The sequence below is a fragment of the Ictalurus furcatus genome, chromosome 1 (assembly GCF_023375685.1).
Source record: "Ictalurus furcatus strain D&B chromosome 1, Billie_1.0, whole genome shotgun sequence".
In the NCBI taxonomy this organism is placed as follows: domain Eukaryota; kingdom Metazoa; phylum Chordata; class Actinopteri; order Siluriformes; family Ictaluridae; genus Ictalurus; species Ictalurus furcatus.
The window spans coordinates 30547690-30572689 of NC_071255.1; the positions used below are offsets into that span (position 1 = coordinate 30547690).

The window sequence follows — 25000 nt, forward strand, 5'->3', positions numbered from 1 at the left end:
GAACATGTGAGCGGATGCATGATTTCGAACAGCGCTTTAGTATTAAGTAATTTGTATTCCTGTCTGATACTTTAACAGCCTCACTTGTACGTTGGAATGGATAAAAGACCGAACGAACACATGCAAATGTTAATGTAAATGAACTTCTCATAAAAGGCCATTCTCTGAACTTGAATAGAGTCACAGTAACTGTTCCAGGGCTCTTTGTATCGTGGTAAAAAAACAAAAAAGTAAAAAAATCAAAAGGTTAAACAGAGACCAGATTCAATTCAATGTCAATTTGTGTAGCGCTTTTAACAATGGACATTGTCTCAAAGCAGCTTTACAGAAACATATAAACACATGATACAGATTTTAAGCGTGTGAATTTATCCCTATTGAGCGAGCCGGTGGTGAGGATGAACTCCCTAAGATGATATGAGGAAGAAACCTTGAGAGGAACCAGACTCAGTATGGAACCCGTCCTCATCTGGCTGATAACGGATAGTGTGAAAGTAAAGGAAAGTTCATTATGGTTTTAATATGATGTTTGTTTGTTGAACTAGTCCACTGTTCACTGAAGGAGACTTGACTGCAAAACTGCATGTGGTAATTACAGGCATAAGGCCATGGTAGCAACCGTAGCCCCAGAGGTATTTTGAATGAAATAAGATCCTGTAGTAGGATTTAAGAAGGTGAAAGATGTTGTTGCACACACTGTCCCAAGCTAAATCTTCTGGCAATATCACACTCTGGGTTTATGTACTAATCACTATTGCATCATAGGAGCAAACAGAACAAAAACAGATTTCCTTAGTTAGGAATGCTCAATTTTTTTTTTTTTTTTGGTTTTTATACCTTCTGAGGTAGAGGGTAAAATTACAGCGATTCCATCACTTACAGCTATGGATAATTAATTAAGCTCACCTTATAGCTGAATAATGAATCACTGTCAATGAAAAATCTCAGTCTACTGAAAGTCAAAGAGCCCGTGCCAACTGTTCTACAGCATTTTATGGCACGATGAACAAGTGATCAAGTGGTCTTTATTTTCCAATTACAGAAATAAATGCTATTACAGACCTACATTCCTCTGGGGGATATCAGAAAGTTTCTATGCAGAACTCAGCAGTGAAAAAAACTAGTTCCTAGAAGAACCTTTTCAGGAAGCTACCTTAATTGTTCAATGAACCCTTAAAAGTATACACAAGTATACACATTAACCATATATATATATATATATATATATATATATATATATATATATATATATATATATATATATATATATATATATATATCTGTCACACATTTCAAGTTGAGCTACACCGTCTTGTTATTTGCTACACTCTTAGAAATGGTTCTTTGAAGCGTCATTGGACACTTAAAGGTTCTAAGCGGCATAATAGGGTTCTAAATGGATCCCTTCCTCCCTGCTGAAAAGTCCAGCTTGATCTGAGCAGCTACCAGCAAATTGGTCGACCGTGTTTGCCAGTCGGCACTGAAACATTCCAGTACTAATGCTATGTCATAGATAGGTTGTTTTTTTGTTTGTTTGTTTGAAAGTAACTTAACAGTTAGACAATTAGAAAATCTACAACATTTCTTTATCAATTTACTCAAGTAATACGGAGCCGTAATGCGTAAAGGGTTGATAGGGAAACACTCTGGTGTATATTTCTACAACGAACCTTTTAAGAAGGACAACTCTTAAAGGATCTACATTTTCCAGGATTGTATTCATGCCTGGTGGCAGTGATGCTAATTTTACAGACTGGGGAACTTTATAATGCGGATTAAAATCTTTCCAGAGCCATTCAAAATGGCTCAAGGAAAAACAAAACAAAACTAAGTTTTAGAGTCTGTGAAGCAAATCTTACAGTGAGCACACTGTCTGAGGCAAATCTGCCCTTCACAAAGCTGGTCATGATTAATGAGTGTGCCAATAAACGCTCCAAGCCACAACATCGGGGCAGGCACATTCGCAAAAGCCACAGACTCTTAAGAGCACAATCTTTTTTTTTTTTTTTTTTTTTTTTTTTTTTAAGTGTTAGTTATATCAATTTATTCAAACAAAATCACTGAGTCATCTAGCTGGTATGTCCTAAACCAGGACAGTGTCCGGACTCGACCTAGCGACACATCTCATCCTTCTTCGTTCTTTCTGACAGTGCATACAGAATGCCAGAAAAACACCCAATTAAATTTATCTGCAGGGTAAACGACGGAAAACTTTCACGCGCAACATCCTGAGCGGAGGAGAGGAAAGACATTCATGTCATGCAGGCTTCAGCGTGTGTGTACCTACAGCAATGCACTTCATTTATTTTACTCTCAATGCAAAAGCAATTCAATGACGATTGTCCTTATGGCTGCTCATTTGTGGAACTGAGATGTGGAACCAAAAAGTGTGTGCATGTGTGTGTGAAGAAGGATTTTCTCTCATGCACAGCCCCATATGTATTAAATTCCTGGTCCCTATGCATTTCTCGTGGACTGTGTAATGACACACTCCATCGGCCAGTTATATATTGCAACAACAATATTTTTAGCCATGCACAAGCCCTGCAATTTCTCCTTCTTGTATCCTTTTATTCAGACACATCCCAGTGCCAGTGTTCACCTGTCCTGGCATGTTTTATATCACGCTGGTTAAACAGTTCCAAACACACACACACACACACTTACTTCACCATCTTCATTTTCCACAGTCTCAGTATTTGAAATGCTATTTGTCTGAGCAGACGGGGCCATGCTGTTTTCACGGCCCTTTGTGTTGTCTCGTTAACGCTCGGCTCTCCCCCTGGGAGATAAAGGAACGGCTCTGGGCCTTTTCTGCACCTAAAAACTGTGTCGCTTTGTAATAGAGTTATAGTGGCGGGAAAAAAAATGAGAAAAGCAGGCTGGTTTGCTGATCAGAGGAATAATTGGTGTTTTGGATTCTTTCGCAAACCAGACACATAGATTTTGTGTGTGTGTGTGTGTGTGTCTTCTGAGAGTGCATTCCTTACAACAAAACAACAATGCATGCTTCCTAGTGAGAACTAAGATTCATGGAAAACAGCGCAACATTAAATCATTCTCTTTAACAAGATCCCTACAGGATTTGGTCATTTTTAGTATGCTTGCTCAGTGAAAGATGCTGGTGGATCCTGTTTCATTTACAAGGTTTCAGATTCAATTAGTGCAGTACACTTCTACAACCTCTGGCCTGCCCTGAGGGGCTACAGCTGTGCAGGGGGAGATACTCATTCCAAAAGTAGTAATCCCAGGAAAAGTGATGGACAACCAGCCGTCCCCAAGTGTGCTCACACCGAGCGAGGGAGTGGAAATGATCTGGAGAGGAAACATGGCCACCAAAAAAAAAAAAAAAAGTTTCCCTCTGTGCTCCAAACCCTGACCAGTCACTTAAAATTCAAGCTCCATCACTACGTTGATTTCATCGAGCTACTGCCAATCCACACTAATCAGACCATTCAAGATGGCGACTTAGATCCCTAAAGAACAAGGAAAACTCGCTTAGAAATCACTAAGAAAGGAAAAGGGACTCAAAAGGGAACCTATCGTCTTCCCGGTGACATCGTATAATGAGATTATAATTTATTGCCGTACACAGATGTAGAAGGGTAAAGGCCAACAGTACTAAGTGTGCCGAAATGAGCAGTATCAACGTGAAATTGTCCGCTAAAGCAAGGGTGAGACTTGGCCTTGAACTGTCCATCTTTTCAAAGTGCTACTCTTTAGGGTATCCATGTTGAATCATGCACGAGAGCAGAAGGCGAGTGAAGAAGCTCCGAGCAGAAGGAGAGCATCAGGATGAAATCAGGCACATCCAGAGGGCGAGCAGTAAAAATGTGTCAGAAATTGCTCTCCTGGTCACACTTACACTCCCTGCTTTGGGTTTGTGCCCTAAATTTGCATGCAATCTTTTGTAATAGGCTGAGCGTTTCACTTTTGAAACACTTTCCCTGCTGCATCTGGTGGAGCGTATCTGGTAAAGACGGACATGTCTGTCTGGATACACTGTACTCTGCAAGACCTCTGAGAAAAGCCCTTAAACTTCTCAGAATTGACCCCCAGGGATAAGACTAGCGTAAAACACATCAAATATTTACATAGCCACGGCGTAAGCATTTTCTATCTATGATCTACCGATTGAATTTCTTCATCATTTCAGCAGATTATCTTGCACATTCTTTCTGCTGAGGAGTCATGTCTAATATATATATATGTACGGGGGACACCGACATTTCAAAAGCAGATCGTTTTCCAGTATCGCCCCATGTAAAGGACAAGGCAATATTCCTCTGCTGCTCTTCTGATATTTTCTTTTCCTTTAGTCCTGTGTTATAGTATTTGCCGAGCCTGGTCATTCGGCGCGAGACAAAGAGACTAGAATACAGATATGCACCGAAAGAGAAAGTTCATTTCTACATATCGCATCCATCCAGCAAATGAAGGCAGAATGCTAATACGGTACGGTCTCTGATGATAGGCTTTTCCTGATTAAACCGTGCTCATGTGTGCAAAGCTTGGCTAATTCAAAGGGATGTCTGCGTGCTAATGACAAGAGCGGCATGAGAACAGAGTGTTAGCTTTGTATGGAAGCTTTCCACTCGAATGTACATGGAGGAGTGCTCAGAGCAGACAATGTTTCTGGATATATATAGGTTAAATCTGGAGCACAAAGGCTCAAGAGGCTATTAGCTGCTGCTCTGAAAATAACAAAGATGCTCTCTCTCTCTCGCTCACCCTGCTCCTGTCTGTCAGTCTCTCTTCAGGCAGTTGGTCTTGCTGTCACTCTTACTCGAGGTGTGATGTGATGGCTATCAGACTGGTTGCTTATTTAGAGGTCATATAAAGGTGGTGATAGTAGGGCGGCTTGTTGTTCCAGCACTACTAATTACACCCTATTAACAGAGAACACAAATGCTTGACATAGAGGGACGTCTTCCCTGCAAGGCAACGCTGTCGTGACCACAAGTGTGATACGAACGAATCCTTTTTTTCTCTGTGCCCTCCTCCCTGTGCCCTAGTTCACTTCATCGCACTCATTTACATCCCCTACTCCCTCAAGCTTCCTCTCTCTCCTCGGGCATCCTCTTCACTCATCAACTCGGACCCATCATGCACTGCTCCAGCAGCTTTGCAAAGAATGGCACACACATGAGAAACAGTGAAAACGTGATGGGTAGCAGGATGGGCAGTCAGTCAAACAGAAAATAAACAGCACCTAATTACCTCTGGAAATTGAGGCTTCTGCCTCACGGTCTGGGGAGGAGACGGCTTAATGTGGCTCCACTGAGCACGGAAAATGCTGAAAAGGCCTTAGGTGAGGCAAGGACGACTACGCAAGCCTGATATGATCAGAAAATCCTCAATCCGGACAGCAGAATCTGTTACGGTCTTCAAAAAACGAAAGCTAAAAACCCACCTCTTCCGTGAGCACGTAAATAAAATGTCAACCCCACATTAGCGTTAAAAAATAAATAAATAAATAAATAAAAACTTAGTCTGGCTCTTACACCTCAACTCTGCGCACTTTTCAAAAACTCAGTTATAAATCTTGTATGGTAGCACTACTTGTATTGTTCTCCGCTTGATATATCGCTTTGCTTGTATTCCCTCATTTGTAAGTCGCTTTGGATAAAAGCGTCCGCTCAATGAATAAATGCAAATGTAAAATAAGGATCACGTGATCATTCATCTCGAAACACACTACCGTCCTCAAGACAATAAAGCTAAAACAGCTCTTAATAAAGCTAAAAACAGCTCCAGGATCTGCGAGGTCTTAAGGGTTTCTTATAAAAATAATAATAATAATATATACTTCATATATAATTAAATAAGTATTAAAAATAAATCATCATTACCCATGTTTCCATTCATTTACCTAATGCAAAAAAAACTGGATCATCACACGAAACATTTGTAAATAAAGCAACGTTTCCATCCCACATGTTCAAATGAACAAAATCGTCACTTCCGGAGAAACCGGCGCAAAGTAATCGTGCGAGACAGCTTTGGGAGGTAATTATAGCTACCAAATCATTTGGATGACGGACAAAAACGACATTCGAGATGCCGCGCAACCGGCAGAAAAAACGCATCGCCATTGCGCTCTACAAGTTCCCAAGCTGTATCCCCATTATCCAATCACGTGCTTTGTTGAGGCAAAGTCACATGACTTTCTTGGCCCGCGTCGAGGAATTTATTTGCTGAACGTGTTTCCGTAGTAGTTTATGCGCCAAGTTAAGTTTTCTTATCGGATAAAAGAAAATTATCTGCCTCAATTGAGCGCACAGGATTTTAATTTGCATTTTGGAGATCTGATTCACATCTGGTGTTTCAATCCAGCGTTTTTTATACGATATCCCAAACATCACATAAAAATACATGGATGGAAACATGGCTAATAATAATAATAATAATAATAATAATAATAATAATAAACAACAACAACTTCTTGGTAATAATATAAAATAATTCACAATAATTAAAAACAGTTCAACACACAAACAGAAAAACAATACACTGAGCATACTTTTGTTTGCCTCACAGGGTAAAGCTATTTGCATTTTTGTTTGTCTGTGCTTAAATGACTGTAGACTGTAAATGCTGTCTGATGAATTATGATAAATAAAAACCCTGTATATAATGAAACATACAGCATATTGCTTTACATAATATTCTGTTCAGGATTCCTGGCATAAGCATGGCTGAAGCTCACTGTATTCTGTCCTATCGTGATGTTACTCCATTACACTTGTATATTACATTAGTTAAGATCTTCTGCTCCATATTTCATCAGCTGTATTGATCTCCCTATAAACACATCCACGGTTCTCCCCGGTCCACTCGTCCCCATTTGAAATTTCCATTGCTTTTTCTGATCCGCTATTCATCTCCCCCCATTTCCCCTTCATCTTTCTAAATCTCTGTGCCCACGCCGCTATGCACTCAATTTCTTTGTCCATCTCTCATTCTCGTTCCATCCTTTTATCCCTCTCTCCTCCTTGCTTTAGCTATTGAGCTCTCTCTGCCATCCAATCAGTGTTCGCATTAAGCTCCATGGTGAGAGCTCATCAGAGCATGTTTAGCCAGGCGTTCAGATGAGCTCAAATTGCAGTGTGTTGCCAACGCAGCAAACCTCTCCTTGCAGGGAAAGTGTGTGTGTGTGATAAAAGTGAGACGGACGACTGAATAGTGTGTGTTCGTGTGTGTATGCATAGTTCAGTGTGTGTATGCATGTCTTATGAGTCATTAATGTCATACATGAGTGGAAAAAAAACAAATAAATAATCAACGTGGAGCTACAGTAAGGACCAACAATCAGACTTTCTCTCCTATCAGGTGTGTGTGTGTGTGTGTGTGTGTGTGTGTGTGTGTACACTCTCCATGGAAATAGCAGATGAGGGTAAGCCTCTGAGGAGTGGTAGATCCACTGTAATAACAGCATGTGTTTTGTGTGTGTGTGTGTGTGTGTGTGTGTGTGTGTGGAGTGAGGGAAGGAAAGAAAGAAAGAAAGAACAAACAAACAAAAGAATGGACAAACAAAAGAAGGAAAAAAAAAGACAATAGAAACCATCACAGAATTTCAAATGGTTTCCATCACAAAAACCATTACAAACCATCAGCTAACCATTACCATTATTGGTCCTTAATGGTATCCACTAGACATAAGATTCCACCAATAAAAGGCAACAAATTACCAGTAGAGACCCTCAGGGACCATTACAGTTTCCATTAAAACCAATACAAATTCTATGAGTTTTTTTTTTTTTTTTATCAGCTGGGAAAGTGGGTGGGGGTGAAAGAGAGAGAGAGAAGGTAGTAATGAAGGAATGGATGAAAGCAAGAAAAGGAAATAAAAAATGAAGGTAGAAAAGAAATGCATAAATAAGAATGAAGACAGGGATGAAGGACAGAAAGCAAAAAAGAAAAAACAAACAAACAAAGAGCAAGGTAGGAATTATGGAAAGGATAAAAGAAGGAAAGAACAGGAATGAGCAAAAAAAGAAAGTGTACACATGGTGTGTGTGTGTGTGTGTCCCCGCCTCTCTTTCATAAGTGGTACTGCCACTCGACTCTAATGAAGAGAGATGATGCACAGTGAGAGGGGCCAAACCACCCGCCGCCCCGGGGGGAGACTCACAACCTTTTAGCCAGGAGCAGCACAGCCCTCAAACTCATTTCACCAAGAGCGCGCGCGCACACACACCTACAGTACACACACACACCTACAGTACACACCTAACGCCAGACTAGCACATTCATTTTCATTTGGTAATCAATCTCTCTTAAAAAAGACAGACACAATAACATACACACAAATGTGTATGTATGTATGTGTGTGTGCATGTCATTGTGCCTTTATAATTACTGACTTCCTTTGCTCCGCAGGATACAAACGAGAAGCAAAGCGCAAATTAGTGGCCTTGATAAGCGACCTCTCCGAGTTCCTGAAACATGACCTGGAAACACTTGTCATCTTTATTGTTCGTTGCAGCGCTATGCACGGTGCGCTGCTCTGCTAACTAATCCCATTACTCTAATCCGCCATGAAACAACTTACTGCACTGATAAGAGCACAGCTAATTCATCCCGCATTCAAATGAGCACCAAATCAAAATAATTAACAGCGGCCTGTGTTTAATTAGCTTGGCAGAGCTAAACCGTCAGGCCTAAAGCAGAGGACACAGATTCAGGCTGTATAAGCAAGTTAGCAAGTTGTCGAACAAACCTGTATCCTATCTAACTGGTCTCACACCTCACACTCCTTCTGCTACCATTAAAGTCAACAAAACGTTTTCTTCTCAGGTCTTCGAGTGTGGAATCATGCTGGGGTATTTGAATAAATATAGTACAGTGCTTTTCACTGACCACACCCACTGCTCATTAATATTCGTAAAGACATGCAGTACTCATAAATATTCATTAACTGACATGTTTAAGCTCTGATTTACAGCTGACATGTCTGATATAATAACAACGAATAGCTGAATACTGACCTGTGAGAGCAGGAAGTCGTTTCAGAGTGGTTTTATAGTCAGGCAAAACCCAGGAACCACCAAGGCACAGGCCTGCTATGAACTGGAAGCTGCTGGAATATCCGTGTCACTGTCTACAGTCAAGCCAGTGTTACATCGCCATGGACTGAAAGGCTGCCGTTCAAGAAAGGAGCCCCTGCTCCAAAATCGACACCTTCAAGCCCGTCTAAAGTTTGCGGCTGACCATACGAACAAAGAAAAAGCCTTCTGGAGGAAAGTTTTATAGTCAGATGAGACTATATGGTGGTGGTGGTGGTAGCATTGTGCTCTGGGGCTGTTTTGCTGCCAGTGGAACTGGTGTTTTGCGTTAAGTGAATAGAATAATGAAGAAGGAGGACTAGCTTAGAACTATTCAGCATAATCTCAAACCATCAGCCAGATGGGTGAAACTTGGACACAACTGGATGTTCCGACAGGACAGTGACCCCAAACACACATCGAAGCTGGTTGTGGAGTGGATAAAGCAGGCTCACGGTAAGCTTTTGGAATGGCCTTCCCAAAGTCCTGATCTCAACCCTATCGAAATATTGTGGACTGTGCTTTAAAGGCAAGTCAGGGCTAGGAAACAACAAATGTCCTTGAAATTGACCAATTCTGCCAAGAAGAGTAGTCAAGCATCCAACCAGAATTCTGCCAGGAGCTGGTGGACGGCTACCAAAAGCGTCTGCTCGAAGTGAAACCTGCTAAGGGACGTTCAACTAAATATTAGGTGTGCTCTATGCATGTTTTTGACCCTGTTTGTATAATTTTGCCCTTGTGTTGACTACAGAAAACCCCAAATAAATTCAAACTTGTGAACCAAATGCTTGTTTTTTTTATTAAAGATGTATGTTGTACAATCATTCTGCCCCAGAAAAAGAACAGTTCAAAGAAATGATTGAAAGCCCAGTATTGGCATGACATTCATGATCATGATGAGTGTATGTAAATGTCCGACTGTAGCTACCAATCCTAACTTGCTGTATAACCTAAAACTGAGAATAAGGACACACTGACAATTCCCGAGACTCGTTTCCCTCTTCCTGTGAGTTAGTTATGAACATTAGCACACTCCAAAGCTGTGTTTAATGCTCCATTCAAATTGAACTCGGGAACAAAACTCATGATATACTTAGTAGTTCAAGTGGTCAAATTGGATAACACACCATAGCTAGGCATCTTGGAAACAAGAGAGCTAGTGATCGAGATAGCTAGCTATCTGTGTGTGTAAAAACACAGAGGGTGCAAGCGACAAAACTATCAAGAATATTAACATTTCACTTGGTTATGTCTGTGTACGAATAGCAATCACTACAATTACCACGTATTTACAGTTAGCCTGCCTGCTAACCAAACTTCCAAGGGTTCCGCCATAATAAGTTACACGAATGTTGTGTCACAACTCTGTTTAGCGCTGTTAGGATTTTCCAAAGTCCCTGAATAACAAAACATACCACAAGGACATTTCAAATTCAGCATGTAAACATAGTGAACACAACTCCATTTGACCTGGACTCGCTTGCACTGCGTGTTAACTGAAACCACGATCAGTGAGTATGTAAATGCATCTCTGATGCGAAACAATCTGTAAAAAATAGAAAGAAATACCGTTAACTGCATGTCCGATCTCACATTATTTTCTACGTTTCCTAAAAGACAGAAATAAAAAGCCTGTTTTCAGCAGTTTTCACAATAAAGCCACTTTACGGTGGTTTGTGCAGAATTACACGCAATAAATCTTCACCAGTTATGTAACGAGAAAAAAAAAAGATAGAAAGAAAAACAACCATGTGTCTCTCTCTAAGCTTCTCTGATGAGCTTGCACTGCTGACGTTGATGTCGGGATATGGGATATGAAGGCTTTCTGGCTCTCACACAACCTCAAGTTGACAGACTTGCGGACTTTGCACAAGTCATTGCTTGGCCTTGCATCATTTTCTCTCAAAGTTAACTCAAGCTTGATCACAGACGCCCTCAACTTCAAACTATCTGTGCATGCTTCGGAGTATACATTATGTTTATGAGGATCACTATGTACATTTTTATGGCATCAAATTTACATGCACATAAACAAGACAGAGTGTGTGTCCAAGCTGTGTGTTTTCTGTCCCAGCCCCGGCTGTGCTACAGAATAAATAAAACATCCTTGCTTGTTATAAACCATGTGCTTAAACTGCCCCGGGCCACCTGGCTGTTTTGGCTAAAGGTAAGTGAGCTCTATTTAGCAGCACAGAGCAGGACAGAGCTTCCTGTAGAACCAGCACGGAAACAGAATCACCACTGCACATGAGGAGGGGGATGAGATCTACTCATTTGAGTTAAGTGTACCTGAACATGTCGCCCAGGCCCTTCAGCACGCTTTTCTTGGCTTTGCTCTTTTCCTTCTTTTCCTTCCCTCCTTTCTCTTTCTTCCGCTCGTCTTTGGGCCGTCCGCCGTTCATCTGGCCGTCCTGGAAAGCCGCTCCTGCAGGTAAGGCCACGTCATTTGCCGTGGAGACCGAGTCACGGCCGGAGCGTGAGCTTTCCTCCGTGTCCTCCTCCACTGAGACAAAAAGACAGAGAAAGAAATTGGAAGACGGTAAGAGACACGAGGGAGGAAAAAAAAAACCAAACAAGATGCGGCATCTTATCAAGGCCACACTGCTGGCTGCTTTGTTCCCACAACACTGGGGAATTCCTGTTGGCACTGATTCAACCACAAACACTACATTTCTCTTTTAATCTGGAGGCAAGTTTCATTTGGAAGAAGATTATTATAATGTGCTGTCTAAATACAAAACCAATTAATAGCCTGATCTCACAGTTCAGTAAACATACACATGAGGCCTTTTTCCATTGTACGTAGTACCTGTACAAAAAACTTTTAGCACCAGGAAACTTCTTTTCTACTGGCCACCAGTCCAGTACCAAGGTTCCTAGCTGTTTGCATTTTGGTACATGTTTAGAATCAAAACCAAAAGGAACTAAAGATATCTGAGGGTGGGGCTACAAATAGTTTGTTGCCGATTGGTTATAAACACGATGCATTTTAAAAAAAGCATTCGCAGTTATTTAACTAACAATTTGACTGTCTCCGGTGGTTCTTGAGGTAAAGTTGTTCAGAATGAAGAGCTCTATCAAAAGGTATGAATTACTTGTGTTATAAAAAAACTTGATCGTACCCCCCAGTGGCTGATTAGTTTCAAATTTCTCGCAGACCTCTGGAGCCCACCAAGTTTCTTTCTGATCGGCCTTTGATAACCTTGTCTAATAGCTGCTGAGATTGAACTGGCCGATAGCAGACGTGGTTTTTGAGATGCGACTGTCCTCGTAAATATTGACTGGACCTATGCCTAAGACACTGCATACAAATGTTCAAGTCAACTGGACCAATTGTTCCGTAATTAGAGCCAATTTCATGTTCTTTTCTTGTTATAGAGCCACGAACTGGTCACGCTCAGTCATTTTTTACATATTTCCTCAAATGGGGCCCATACATAAGTGTGTATTTTGGTGAAAATATCTCCGTTCAAGAGTTATAGGCATTTAAGTAAAAGTGGCCATGCTCACTTAAACAATATTCAGAGTTTAGTTACTCGCATATACCCTAAAGACATACCCTAATCGTGCATACTGGTATGCGGACCTCACACTGTACAGTCCTATCAATAATCTGAATAATCTGTTACATCCAAACGTATTTACTAATCTAGAAAATCTAGAACACTGGTACGCAAAACAGACTTGAAGCCTACACGCGAGGTTTGTAAAATTAAAACACTAATAATAAACAGTTAGGGTTAGTACTCAATAAGAGTCTAGAACAGTAGATGTGATTTGATTTGCTACACAACACCAGTTTGTTTAGTTAGTTGCGGACACAGTGTCACATGGTGCTATACTGCCCCCACTATATTTAAGCTGGTACTGCACCACACAGAGGAGATGTAGTTCCCGCCTTTTAGATGGCTGTGAAGTGACGCTCCAAACGACTGTGGTATACACGCAGCAGCCATTTTGTGTATGCAAACGTGTAGTTACAGTAAAGTATTACCCAGCCTTTAAGCAACTCAGACAAAAGAGACTGCATCTATTTCTTCTTTATTCACCCGGGCGGCTCTGGCTCAGGTGGTAGAGCGGGTTGTCCACTAATCGCAGGGTTGGCGGTTCAATCCCAAGTCTCTCTACATACCGAAGGGTCCTGGGGCAAGACACTGAACCCGAAGTTGTTCTCGATGGCAGGCTAGTGCCTTGATATGATGAACCGCTAAGGTTAAAAGGCGCTATGTTGAACCGCTAAGATTAAAACGCGCTATGCTGAACCGCTAAGGTTAAAACGTGCTATGCTGAACCGCTAAGGTTAAAACGCGCTATGCTGGACCGCTAAGGTTAAAAGGCGTTATGATGAACCGCTAAGGTTAAAACGTGCTATGCTGAACCGCTAAGGTCAAAACGCGCTATGCTGAACCGCTAAGGTTAAAACGCGCCATGTAAGTGCAGACCATTTAGCATTTACTTCAGCTGTAGTTGGCAGGTCAGAGGGTAAGAAGTTGACTGGCTCTCAGGAGTCTTTCATACTCATTAAGAGAACGAAAGAAACAAGGCCTTGAATTTAGCTCTATACTAAGCTCACCTTATTCACAGATCAAGTTAAGCAATGTTTCTAGGGAGAAGTGAGCCAAACCCATGCCAGTAAAATGCCTCGTACAGCACAACAAACCGATTGTTTTTCCTTTCAATCACAATTAAGGAACGGTAATAGGTTGGAGTCCCGAATGACATGTTCTTTGAAGACATCAGAAGAACGGCAGAACTGCTTTGCTAACATTCTCTCTGTTTTACATACACTTCTCCGTTATGGAGGTTGCTTTGAATCAAAAGTGTATGTCTTATACGTTAATGCTTTACTGCATCCCAGCTATCCGAGCATGTGGATCCAGTGTCAGTATTGATAAAGTCACAACAATGACAAAAGCAACATTTCCTGCCGTAATGCTAAGTTTCTACTTCTACTACACGTAGCAAATGTTTATTCTATATCTAGCTTTCGTATTATTTCCCAGCAAACCAGCAATGGCATACATAAAACACCACTTTAATCACAATTGGAATGAAGTAAATTAGCTCATTTTCATTTCACCATCAAGTCTTATTATAGCTGCAATTTCTATGCTGGATGCCCTGCTGCATCTAATGTAATTAATCTGTCAGTAATTGTAAGTTTAAATCAACTCTGAATGAGCAAAAGGAGGGGGGGGGGAGAAAAATGCAGCTGCTAATTATGCTAAGTGCTTTAGCACAATGCTTAGCAGTCCTAGAGTCGTTACAACAGTACAATGCACCTGATGTTAGACGTGTGTGATTACAGTTTATTAATATTTTAAAAAGGGAGGAACAAAGATTAAAAGCAGACAGAAAATCCAATCTGAGAAAACAATGAGGCAGCCATATTGGATTCCCCCACCCACTTCGCTAGATGTGACCGTAATAGGGACGAGGTCCCTGTGTTCAATGTTGTTTTCTGCTTTCTTTCTTTGAAGTTTCCCCAGAAGAAAGTGAAAACCGGCCGTGAAATGCTATATGACAGGAATAGCGGGCCGAAAAGTTTTCCGTTATGCACTATTTTTTTTTTTTCCCTAAATCCCGTTAACAGTTAGGAAGATGATAACACTAACTATGTTTGAGTTGATATCGCTTTTATCACTTGTTTCTTTCATTTCCCGTGTGTGTGTGTGTGTGTGCGTGTGTGTGTGCGTGTGTCTGTAAGCTTATCGCGCCGCTAAGTGCAAAGGCGGTGTAGCTACACGGATGAGCTGCATCTGGCAATTAAAACCGGGCTGTGAGATTAGAGGAGCGTGCTAATTTCTGCAGCTCCTAATGATGCAGTCTCAGATAACACACAGGAGATGGTAATCGCTCAGGCCTCCTGGGGGGGCCAGATGAGTGTATCTGTGTGTGTAGGCAAGCACTCAGCCCGTCATTATCACACATCCACAAAAACTCAATCTGGTCTTGACGAAGATGGAACCAAAGCAGAAAGGAATAAATACAGAGAAATAGATGAGAGGTATAAATTGGATGCTTCATTTCCCAAACAGTGCTCATTAGCCTAACAAAGAGACGCAACACTGAAGTCAATGCAACTGCAACAGATCAATAGTGTTCCCATCAAAACAGTCATCGGAGCAAGTTACGCAGCCCTTCAGAGCTCGTCGTTCGACTGCAATAATTTATTTTTCTCAAAAAGAGACCCGAGTTAGAGTAATTAAAACTTTTTCTGCTGTACAAGAGAGAAATCAATGTTTTGATGCCCCAGTCATTAGCCTCCTCACTTTGATCCTGCTAGGTGTTCATTTCTTCCCTTCCGAGTCGCAGACGGATTCATGGAATTGTCATTCTGCTTGAAATGGAACTCTGAAGCTTGCTATTTCAGAAGTGCAGAACAGAGAAAAATCCCCAGCTCAAATCTTCTCTTCTTCTTGGCAGGATATCTGCTGCTGACACATTTTTTCCCCAGATGACGTGGGATTTTATGTAAATAAAAGTCAGCGTGAAAGAAAGAATGCCTGCCCTTATCAGTCAACTCTGACTATTAACCTCTGGGACAGACACAGGCAGGCTGCTTTTATCTAAATTGAAAAACCGCATTTGACTTATTTGAATATCAGGAAGGGAGAAATGCAATATACCTTTGTGGCAAAATCTATTGCCCCCCATTTCTCTGAGGGAAAGATAAGACAGTATTTAGTGGCAGGCAGAAACAACATACCAGAACAAAGCAGCTCAGGAAAATGATTTGCCGCCTTTTCTTTTTTTTAAAGTAACGTCTCTACCCTGTTGAATAGAAGCTTTTAATTGAGAACAAGGAGGCTCCTGCGGCAAGGTGCTGTTATTACCTGGTCTGGCTTGTTTGACAGCTCTGTCTTGCCACCACAACATGACTGTGAGTAATGAAACACCAGATCGGACAGACTCCAGTGAAAAGGAGGGTTTCAGGACCAGCAGTGCTGTTTTCCACACATGCACCCAGAGCAACGTTCTTTCACTACAGCTAAAATTTTATAACCGCATATAAAGATAAAATGTTCAACAAGGACATCCATAATAGCTGGAATATAAAAAAAGGCTGCTGCTCTATTCACCATGGACTGTAAGGAGAAATGAAGGACAAACTCCTACTGCGAGTAAACAGGACAATGGTTTCCCAATTGCTTCAAGTCTAAAAGCATTAACAGGAAGATGAGAATGAAGAGTCCCCAGTGGTGGGAAAACAGACAGCAGGGACGTCTCGGAGCTCACTCGGACACTGCTGATATGAATAGTAATATGGGAGTAAAGCAGACGCTGATTGGCTGTGGACTCTGTAAGGGGAAGCCTGACCTAGATAGAGATGGAGAAATTCCTCACACCATTGTAACGATTTCTTGTGATGGCTGCACCACCAGTGCCACCTGACATCACAAGTGTTAAATTACCGATTTTGTATCTGATACAAAGAATGACAGAGCCTGTTATTTAAGAAACTACAACAATCATCGTTTAGTTCCAACACTTACACGTCTCCATGCCTTCGTCGTCCTCTTCATCACATACCACGTTCATACCGGGTCTGTCGTAGGATTTGTCGATAGCCGCACGGAAGCTCTCGTTGCAACCACGTCCACGGATGATTCTGGGACGAGGCCTGTGGAAGGGGACGTCCCCGTTGAGCGTCACCTCTGCCACGGCCGTCTGGAGACTCTCCAGAGAGCTGGACTTCTTCAGACCCAGATTGGGCCCTACATCTCTTGTGGAGTTACCTTAGGATAAGAGAGAGGACACTTCATCCAAAATAGTAATAAAAGTGCTCTGCTATATTTAACACGGGGGCATTCAAATAAAAAAAAAAAACTACATCTTTTAAACCAACTACTCCCATGACTGGAGATAAATGAGAAAATGGAAATTCCACTTATCACTATGTTTACTTTTCTTCAAGCTCTTGAGGTTCTTTAGTGCCTTTTATCTTAATTTGTACATATGCCTGGCTCGTATTATAAGGCTGCAAAGTATATAAACACTTTAGAGAGAGAGAGAGAGAGAGAGAGAGAGAGAGAGAGAAGCAGCTGCAGAGAGGCAGAACACAGAGGGAGAAATACAGAAAGTAAGACTACAGGCATTGATGTATGGCGCAGGCCTGAAGCCCATTATCTTTGGTGGGTGGCCGAGGAAAAGCGAGAAAGGGATACGGAGATTTAGAAGCTACGGAGAATAGAAGAACAGACTAAACACACAAAATCTAGCCCATTCACATCCACACTAAGGCCTCCCTTCATGTTCCTCCCTGGTCCTCCCTGCTTAATAACCTCCTCATTCTACTAACAATCTGTATGCCAGGCCTACCAAAACCCCTCCAGAAACACAATGCTCCAGCTTACGACAACTTCCAGCAGAGTCAGAGCATTAATCCTGCACTGCAGAGATTCCTGAGCAGGGAGACAAAATGAGCAAGCAGGGCTACTTGGTTGGTTGGATCTATGATTGGGGGGGGTGTGTGTGTGTGTGTGTGTGTGTGTGTGTGTGTGTGTGTGTGTGGTTGGGGGGGGGGGGTAGGTGGGGAGGTGAACAGGTAGGCGTAAATGGGGCACTTGCCAAACACACACTCCCTGAGCCACCTGCGTGCCTGGGATAAGATAAATGTTTAGAGCTTACACAATAACTCACACAAACATACGCAAATTTGCAAAATGAAGAAGAAACACACACAAAGACAAAAGGTTCAACAGCGTACGCAGCTCAAGGAGGCGCAGGAATTGGGCAGAGCTACTGGTCCGTTTGACTACATCTCATTGATATGTACAGCATAATGGATCTTCATTATGCGCACAAATATAATTAACATGCAAATGATATATAAATATATAAATATACATGGCAGGAATGACAGAAGGCTTCTACTCAAAGGACCGCAGCCAGGCCTATTCTTTCTGTTTGTTTGCAGAGTTGATAGAAGTGTCATTCCTCCCATGAAGCATGGTAGGTCAAACAGTAGAGCTGTTGATGTAGAAAATCCCACACGTCCAACAGAGCTGCAGCTCCAGCTATCATTCCTTCTGTTTAAAGCCTACACAGCTCACCAGACAGCCAGAATTACTTTTTTTTTTCCCCCCTCCAATGGCTGTTGTTTAGAGTAGCTTAGTGAAGCGAGACCTCAGTATTTCATTATGTCAGTGTATATACGTGTCTTACGAACAGCAGCCCGTAACCAGCATGCCGTTGGACGTCCATCGTAACTTTCCATCAAAAGCTGTTTTTTTGGCCATTTGGTAGGAGCCAGTGTTTCCTCAGCTTGAGCCATGAGGAGCTCAGGCTCGAAAAGATTTCGGTCTAAAAACTACGTTTGCATAGCGTCATCAAACATATGGTGACATTCTGTGTAAACATAGCTGTCGATCACGCTCTCTCCCGTCTTCACAGCACATGGTCTTCTTTCGTACCCCCCCCAAATAGCTTTGCCTTCCTTTCCACCAAGGGCCTCGGCTCATTTTCAGTGGGCTAAATGGAGCATGCTCGGTGGCTGATGAGCTCGCGGCGGCTCTTCGGGTTGAAAGCAAAACGGATATCAGCCTAGCAAAATAAACTCCCAATCACCCGGTGAAAACGGTCCGAAATCTATTAGATGCTGTCTGCTCGAACACCACTTCAGAAGCATCGTAGTGTAGATATCAGCTAGAAGCACAGAACTATTGCTGGTGATCTGGAGGTAGGACTAATCCACATTGGAATGGCTACTGTTCTCACTATTTCACAAGTGTTAGCAGCTTTAGGTCCGGCTAATCTGCTCTTGATCCTTTAACCAAGCAAACCAGACCCAAACCAGATCATTTAACCAAGCAAACCAGACCCAGACCCAGCAGCTCTTCCTGCATTAAGGACAGAAGACAGAGCTGGAAAGCTCTGCTGGACAGCAGCAGCTCTTCCACAGAATTTTCTCACGTATGGTTAGATGAAGCCAGCGCAAACAAAGATTGTTCAGAGGGTGTGACGATGACCTCTGACCTCAAGGCAAGATGTGGAATCTGGGATTGCCATCTGTCAATCTGGTTCCTAGCAAACATTGCTGTGTTTGTGCTGGAAAGATCAGCTCAGTCTTATATCACATTGAGGATAGAAAGCGGATATAAAAACGGTGTGGATTAGTGATTGTAATGACCCAATGCATCATCACCGAGCTCCATCTGCAACACTGTAACACTGCAACACTGGACTCCTAGCTAGGGGGGAATGAATGCTAATCTTGATTGCATCCTGATAAGATTTTTTTTTTTTTTTTAAACCCCACTTACAGTACACGTGTAGATAAATGTGTCTCCAGTTTGCTAGCCTGAAATCTGGCTGGTCATTTTAGCATGCGATATGCAAACAATCAACTTTCTCTAACGCCTGAATCCAAATCCACCATTTTTGCAGTTTTTAACAACATAGTCATGGATCATGTACAGTATGAAATGAGGTGGACTTAACTCCAAGGAGTTTTGGATGTCAGATGCAAGAAGAATGTATAACATCTGGCAAAAACATCCTTCTCAGACCTCTTAAAGTGGTTTAAAAAAAAAAAGATTTCACTGAATCTGTTTCAAATGTACATCGGGCGCATTTTTATATGAATAATGAATAAATATCTGGATAAAATTCTAATATTTTAAACATATCAAACGACCATGTGTAAACGCCAGAGTGTTCAACATGTTCAATAAACACAGCCTTTTAAAAAAAAAAAAACAAAAAAAAAAAACAACTTGATCACAGTTGACTACTGAGCCAATTTATAGGACAAATCAATCATATTTACACAATTGCGCAAGTAAAGACATTCATTTATTTTCCAAAGGATCTTTCTTTCACAATGAAGGACACTGGAGAGCAGCATCCTTTTTTTTTTTTTTTTTAATTATTTTCTTTTTTTTTGAACTGTAGGAAAATGAACATCCAGCTTGCATCCAAACAGTATTGCTCCCCATATGCTGGCAGAGAAGCAGACTTAATCAAGATCCTCTAAATACCGCATAAATGGGGCATTTTTGAAGCTTACATGCAGGCCTGTTCCTCCAGATCATGGGAGCAGCATGCGTGCCAAACACAATAAGATGCGGCAAATGAAGCCCAGGCGGCTGCTACAGTTTGAGGAAACGCAAATGGCATCTGCTTTGCTCAAAATCTCGGAACGATCATCCCGTTGAGCCCGTTTGACATTCCGCATCCTGAGCTCCAGCGATGTGTCACATAGGAGTGAAGAGCATCAACGAAAGAAAAGCTGGTAATTGTTCTCGCTCACCAGTTGTTTTTTTTTTTTTTTTTTTTGCATTTCTCTTCATCTGAATCCAGGCAGGCTTTTGACAAGCATCTCTCAAAAGGCAGGACTACTTCTTGATTCCTATCACATATCTAATACGGAGCTGGCTGTCACTCAGGGGGAAAAGCAGAAGGAAAAATAACAACGAAAAAGAAAAAGAAAAAAAAAAAAGATACAAAAGGTTTCACCAACCCAAACATGTCTTTTTTTTTTTTTTCTACTCGATCTTTCTGCTCAGGCTGGAAAACAGAGAGGCCTCATAATCCTAGACAAAGCCGCATGACTGCAATATTATAATCGCCATAAAAATATAGTGCAGGCTTTGATAAGATACACTCCCCACATCTTTTTGATTAGTCAGCCTGTAAAGGCGACCAGGACAATTCGCTGGTGAGGCACGATCATCATTAAATGTTAAAAGTAGGTAACACGAGCTTCATGAATAATCTGTCAGTGGTTAATGTAAGGGCTGTGGCTGTTGCCTCGTTAGCACGACTCCGACGTTTCTTCTAAAGGCCATTACTCCATGCAGTGTGTAATGCTCACATGGTGTGCGTGTATATATGGACACGGGATCCATTAAATGTCATTTATTCAGCCAGTTGAGATTCTAAGAGTATCTCTAGAAGGTTGATTAGGCTAAGAATAGCTCCATGTTGGCCAGGGGGCAGTCATGTTCCCATAGCCAAGTAAGGGTGAAGGGGCCCTGGGGTCGCCCGAGCTGCTGTGCCAGCCTGTTCAGAATCATTAGCACACCGGAAAACAGCTTTTCCCCCTGCTTCTTTACACCTGTCCTAATTAACTTCTGATGGTCGAGCTCAATCACTTACAACACTCCTATGTACAATTACTGCAATGGCATCAGTGATAGGGCAGGATCTGCTGAATCGTCGCTGGGCAATTTCACCTAATAACACCACGCTCACAGCATCCCTCTGTATTCTGTTCTCACAAGCCCGAGCCTGACCTGCAATCTGTACTGCAACTGCACCGAAACATGTGGATTCACTTATTTTACGGAACCACAAGGACACACAGTTCATTAGCTTATAACACGCCATGGGTTATGGTGGCGTACTCAGTGCCGTGAGTGTGGGCCAGTTAATTTTACAACTGAACATAAACTAGTATGGGGTTGTGGAGATGGTGAGGGAGTCTGAATACTTCCAGGTGTTCTGTCGCTATACGACTAGGAGTCAGGACACCAGAGGTGCAACATGCACATTCTCTAGGGAAGAACCTTCTGTGGTTTGGATGAGTGTTAAGGACATTTAATGCTGCTCGGGATATTTTAACAAAGGGAATAAGTTCCAGGTGTGGCACCCGAGATCAATTCCTTCAACATGAAACCCGTTATTTTTAAATTAGACATGGAAACGCCATCCATTTCAACGCCATGGCCTACACTAGAGTCATTCAATTTGGTTCTCAGCCACCATTCTTGGCAGTGCTATATGTTTGTTACAGAATACTTTTCTGCATGGCTGAACCCTACCCAGGGCTTCGCCTGGACTCCTGCTAGCCAGGACACGTGTTTTCCCTGTGCTGTGACTACAGTGCATAGCTTCAGCCACTTGACAGTGATGGATTAATTGCAGTCAAACAGGCTTGCCTGCATTTTAGGGTCTTTATTTCAAAATGGGATCCAAGCAAAGCCCCCTAGCATGTTCCATACACACACACCTCCTTCACTCTCCATCTTCTCCCTCTTTCCATTTGAAACACCTCTCAGGCTAATTAATGTTTTCTTCTGTCTTACTCTCTGAAGAGCGAGCGGTGCGGCTTGCCTTCCGCTAAACTGCAGCCAAAAATGCTATTTAACACCACAACACTCCAACGTTCCAATTTAAGAGGAAATATCTATAATTTGACACCAATTACTTCAAGTGACTTCCTAAACATAGAAAAACAAATGCAGCGTTTAGGAGATAGTGATGGTAATTAAAATGAAACTGGAAAGACTTTCAGAAGTGAATCCATTAATTGCGATATCGTTGCTTTATTCTGTGCTGACAAACTACAGCATGTCCTGACGAACCTCGGCAAACTTTGATTTGAGCAAACAATAATGAAAATAAATAAATAAATAAATAAATAAATAAATAAATAAATAAAAAAACACCCCAGCTCATCTGCTAAGCGCTAGCATGCCCAAGCACAGACAGACAAGCCAATCCTACTGTGGTGCAGGAGTGATGGGCGTCAACGATTGGTTGTCTTACCTTCTGTCCTGTTTGGGTGGGGTGTGAGGTTAATCTCGTCAGCTACTGTTAAAGAGGCATAAACAATTGTGTTGGGTTAGTGCAAGACGTTCCACCGTTCCCATGCTGCATTACAAACTGACTTTCCATTAGTGTCAATTTCCAAAAGGTCAGGAGAAGCATGCAAATCATTCAAGTGTGGCAAGACAGAAAAACAAATCAAAGAGGAACAAAACACACAGACAGACACACGGATGGGTACAGACACACACACACAGACACTCATACAGACAAACACACCAGATATGGGATATCATGCTTTTGTCTCAGGCATTTAAATTCACTGGAGAACAGGTTATAAAGTGGTTAGGTGATTATTCATAGCCCCGTGCGTGACGTGGAACTGATACTCCCCCCCGCCCACCCCCAATCCCTCTCTGTCTTTTCACACATCTGAGAGAATTCAAAGTGTCAGGCATGCAGACAATTCTGCATAATGTCTGAAAAAGCTCTCAGACTCGTTTAAAAAGTAGATATTGTTCGTCTGAAGCGTGCAAGAGCAGACGGAGAGGAGAATATATATGATTGAGAGGAAAAGAAAAGGCCAACTGTGGAAAATCGATTTGGGTGAACTTAGAACAGGTGATTTTCTGCGAGTGGAAAGAGCTTTTAATGATCAGTGTGTGGAAATTGGGGAGTGGGGGGGGGGGGGGCATGGCACCCAAGTCTCAGGACCCTCTGACTGAAGCCACATCCACATGTATATGCTTTTTTGGTTCTTCTGTCCACACAAAAACACACTTCTGGGCAGCTGAAAACAAAGCGTGTCGAAAACACTCGTTACTAATTGGGGTTGGGGTGGGGGGTGGGGGGTGGGGTAGGGAGGTAAAAAATTTGTTTTTGCACAAGACCCGGAAAAACATTTTGTGCAACTTTAATCGTTAATCCTTAATAGTTCCACCTCATCTTCAACCCATATATATGAATCCTTCATTGTTTGCCCTCGTTATTGCTCTTAATGTCATTCTTGAGGCATTTGACAGTTTATCCCATACCACCGCCACCCACTGGCGTGGTGTCCTAATCCGAGTGTTTACAAATCATTTCTGCATTTATTTTTTGTTCGTTTGTTTTGGGGGGTTATGTTGTATATAAGAATGCTTTTTAAACAGAGGGTTAAAAAACTACGCATTAAAAATATGCATACACATACGGACGAGACCGAAGGCTCTTTAAGATGTCAATGTGGACTGCTCCCAAAGCAGACCATAAATAAACATACTTTCCTAGAATATATAATTAAGGCAAGACCCAGGGGAAGCAACTGCTTGAGCCAATATCACTGAATACTAAAACCGTTAATCCCTGTAGCAGAGCTAATTACTGATTCACATATTCAGATTTGAAAACTTGTACTGCTAACAATCTCCTGCACAGAGATACTTAACACTCCTCTGGGCAGTGTGTGTGTGTGTGTGTGTGTGTGAGACGACTTTTTCTAAAAGCCTCTCAAACTTCACTTTCTTTTGATGAGGAGTGGTGTAATTGTTTCATCAGTGGGACATCACTCCACATATCAATTTTTCATTAGGCCCAATGGGAGCTGACAGCACAATTATGAAGCATTTTGATAAAGCATGATGGAGACGCTGCAGTGAGGCCCTGAACTCTTTACACACTGGAGGATTTTCCTACCCTTACTAATGGCTCTGATTGAGCACGGGCTTGCTTTTAATTGATATCCTAATGCAGTCTGGCGTGGATAGGAGACTAAAATGAGTCTTATCTGCTGTTTTCGAACTTTTGGGCCACACCCTCTCTGCCTGAGTGCAGGATCGGTTTTCTCTCACATCACTTGTGTGAAGTTGGGAAGGAGAGAGAGAGAGAGAGAGAGAGAGAGAGAGAGAGAGAGAGCTCTGATGGAGAAGTGTCTAGATCTTTGTAGAGATCAAGGCCAGTTAAAGGAGATGAGGGTCTTCATGAGTTGAACGGGACAGAGAAACTGTTTTATCTCCTTCAATTATCCGCTCACTGGAGCGGCAGCTTTCATTGGTCTTCTGGGACGTGCAGTCAGAGTGCTGGTCCATGTTCCTCAGAAGAGGACAGTCACTGACCTGACCACCTGTCCCTGGTGCTTTACCACTGTTTCTTCGGGGCAATGAAACCAAGTTTTTTCTTTGGGTAAAACTTCATAGAAATGCGGCAATAAAAATCTTAAATCCTCTGTAAACATGGGTGTGTTAGAAATGCTTACTCATTATTACACGTTTACCAAGGTGGTGTTAAATAAAGATGTATTATTAAATACAGATTAATTCAAGTTAAAAACTACATATAATATTCAGCTTGGTGAGAATAGTGTGGGCATGTCTCATCGCGTAATGATCAGCATCTCCATGGCAACCTGAGGCCTGTTGCACGAAGGCGATTTCAATGGCTACCCAGGTAAACTTGAGTTTAGTGCAAACTCTGTTTTTTTT

The 25000-nt window shown here is 42.0% G+C and overlaps 1 protein-coding gene across 5 annotated transcripts in view; it reads right to left on the reverse strand.

Moving 5' to 3' along the window:
- Window positions 1–25000, reverse strand: part of pard3aa (par-3 family cell polarity regulator alpha, a) — a 434509-nt gene that overhangs the window by 117589 nt on the left and 291920 nt on the right. For 3 of the 5 annotated variants that reach the window (XM_053635945.1, XM_053635934.1, XM_053635960.1), the window contains exons 17-19: window positions 22542–22586; window positions 16544–16786; window positions 11337–11550 (exon numbers count right to left, since the gene is read on the reverse strand). In XM_053635945.1, the coding sequence (XP_053491920.1) occupies window positions 11337–11550; window positions 16544–16786; window positions 22542–22586 (502 nt within the window). The remainder of the gene's footprint in view (window positions 1–11336; window positions 11551–16543; window positions 16787–22541; window positions 22587–25000) is intronic. The other 2 variants (XM_053635967.1, XM_053635955.1) reach the window with 1 other exon arrangement.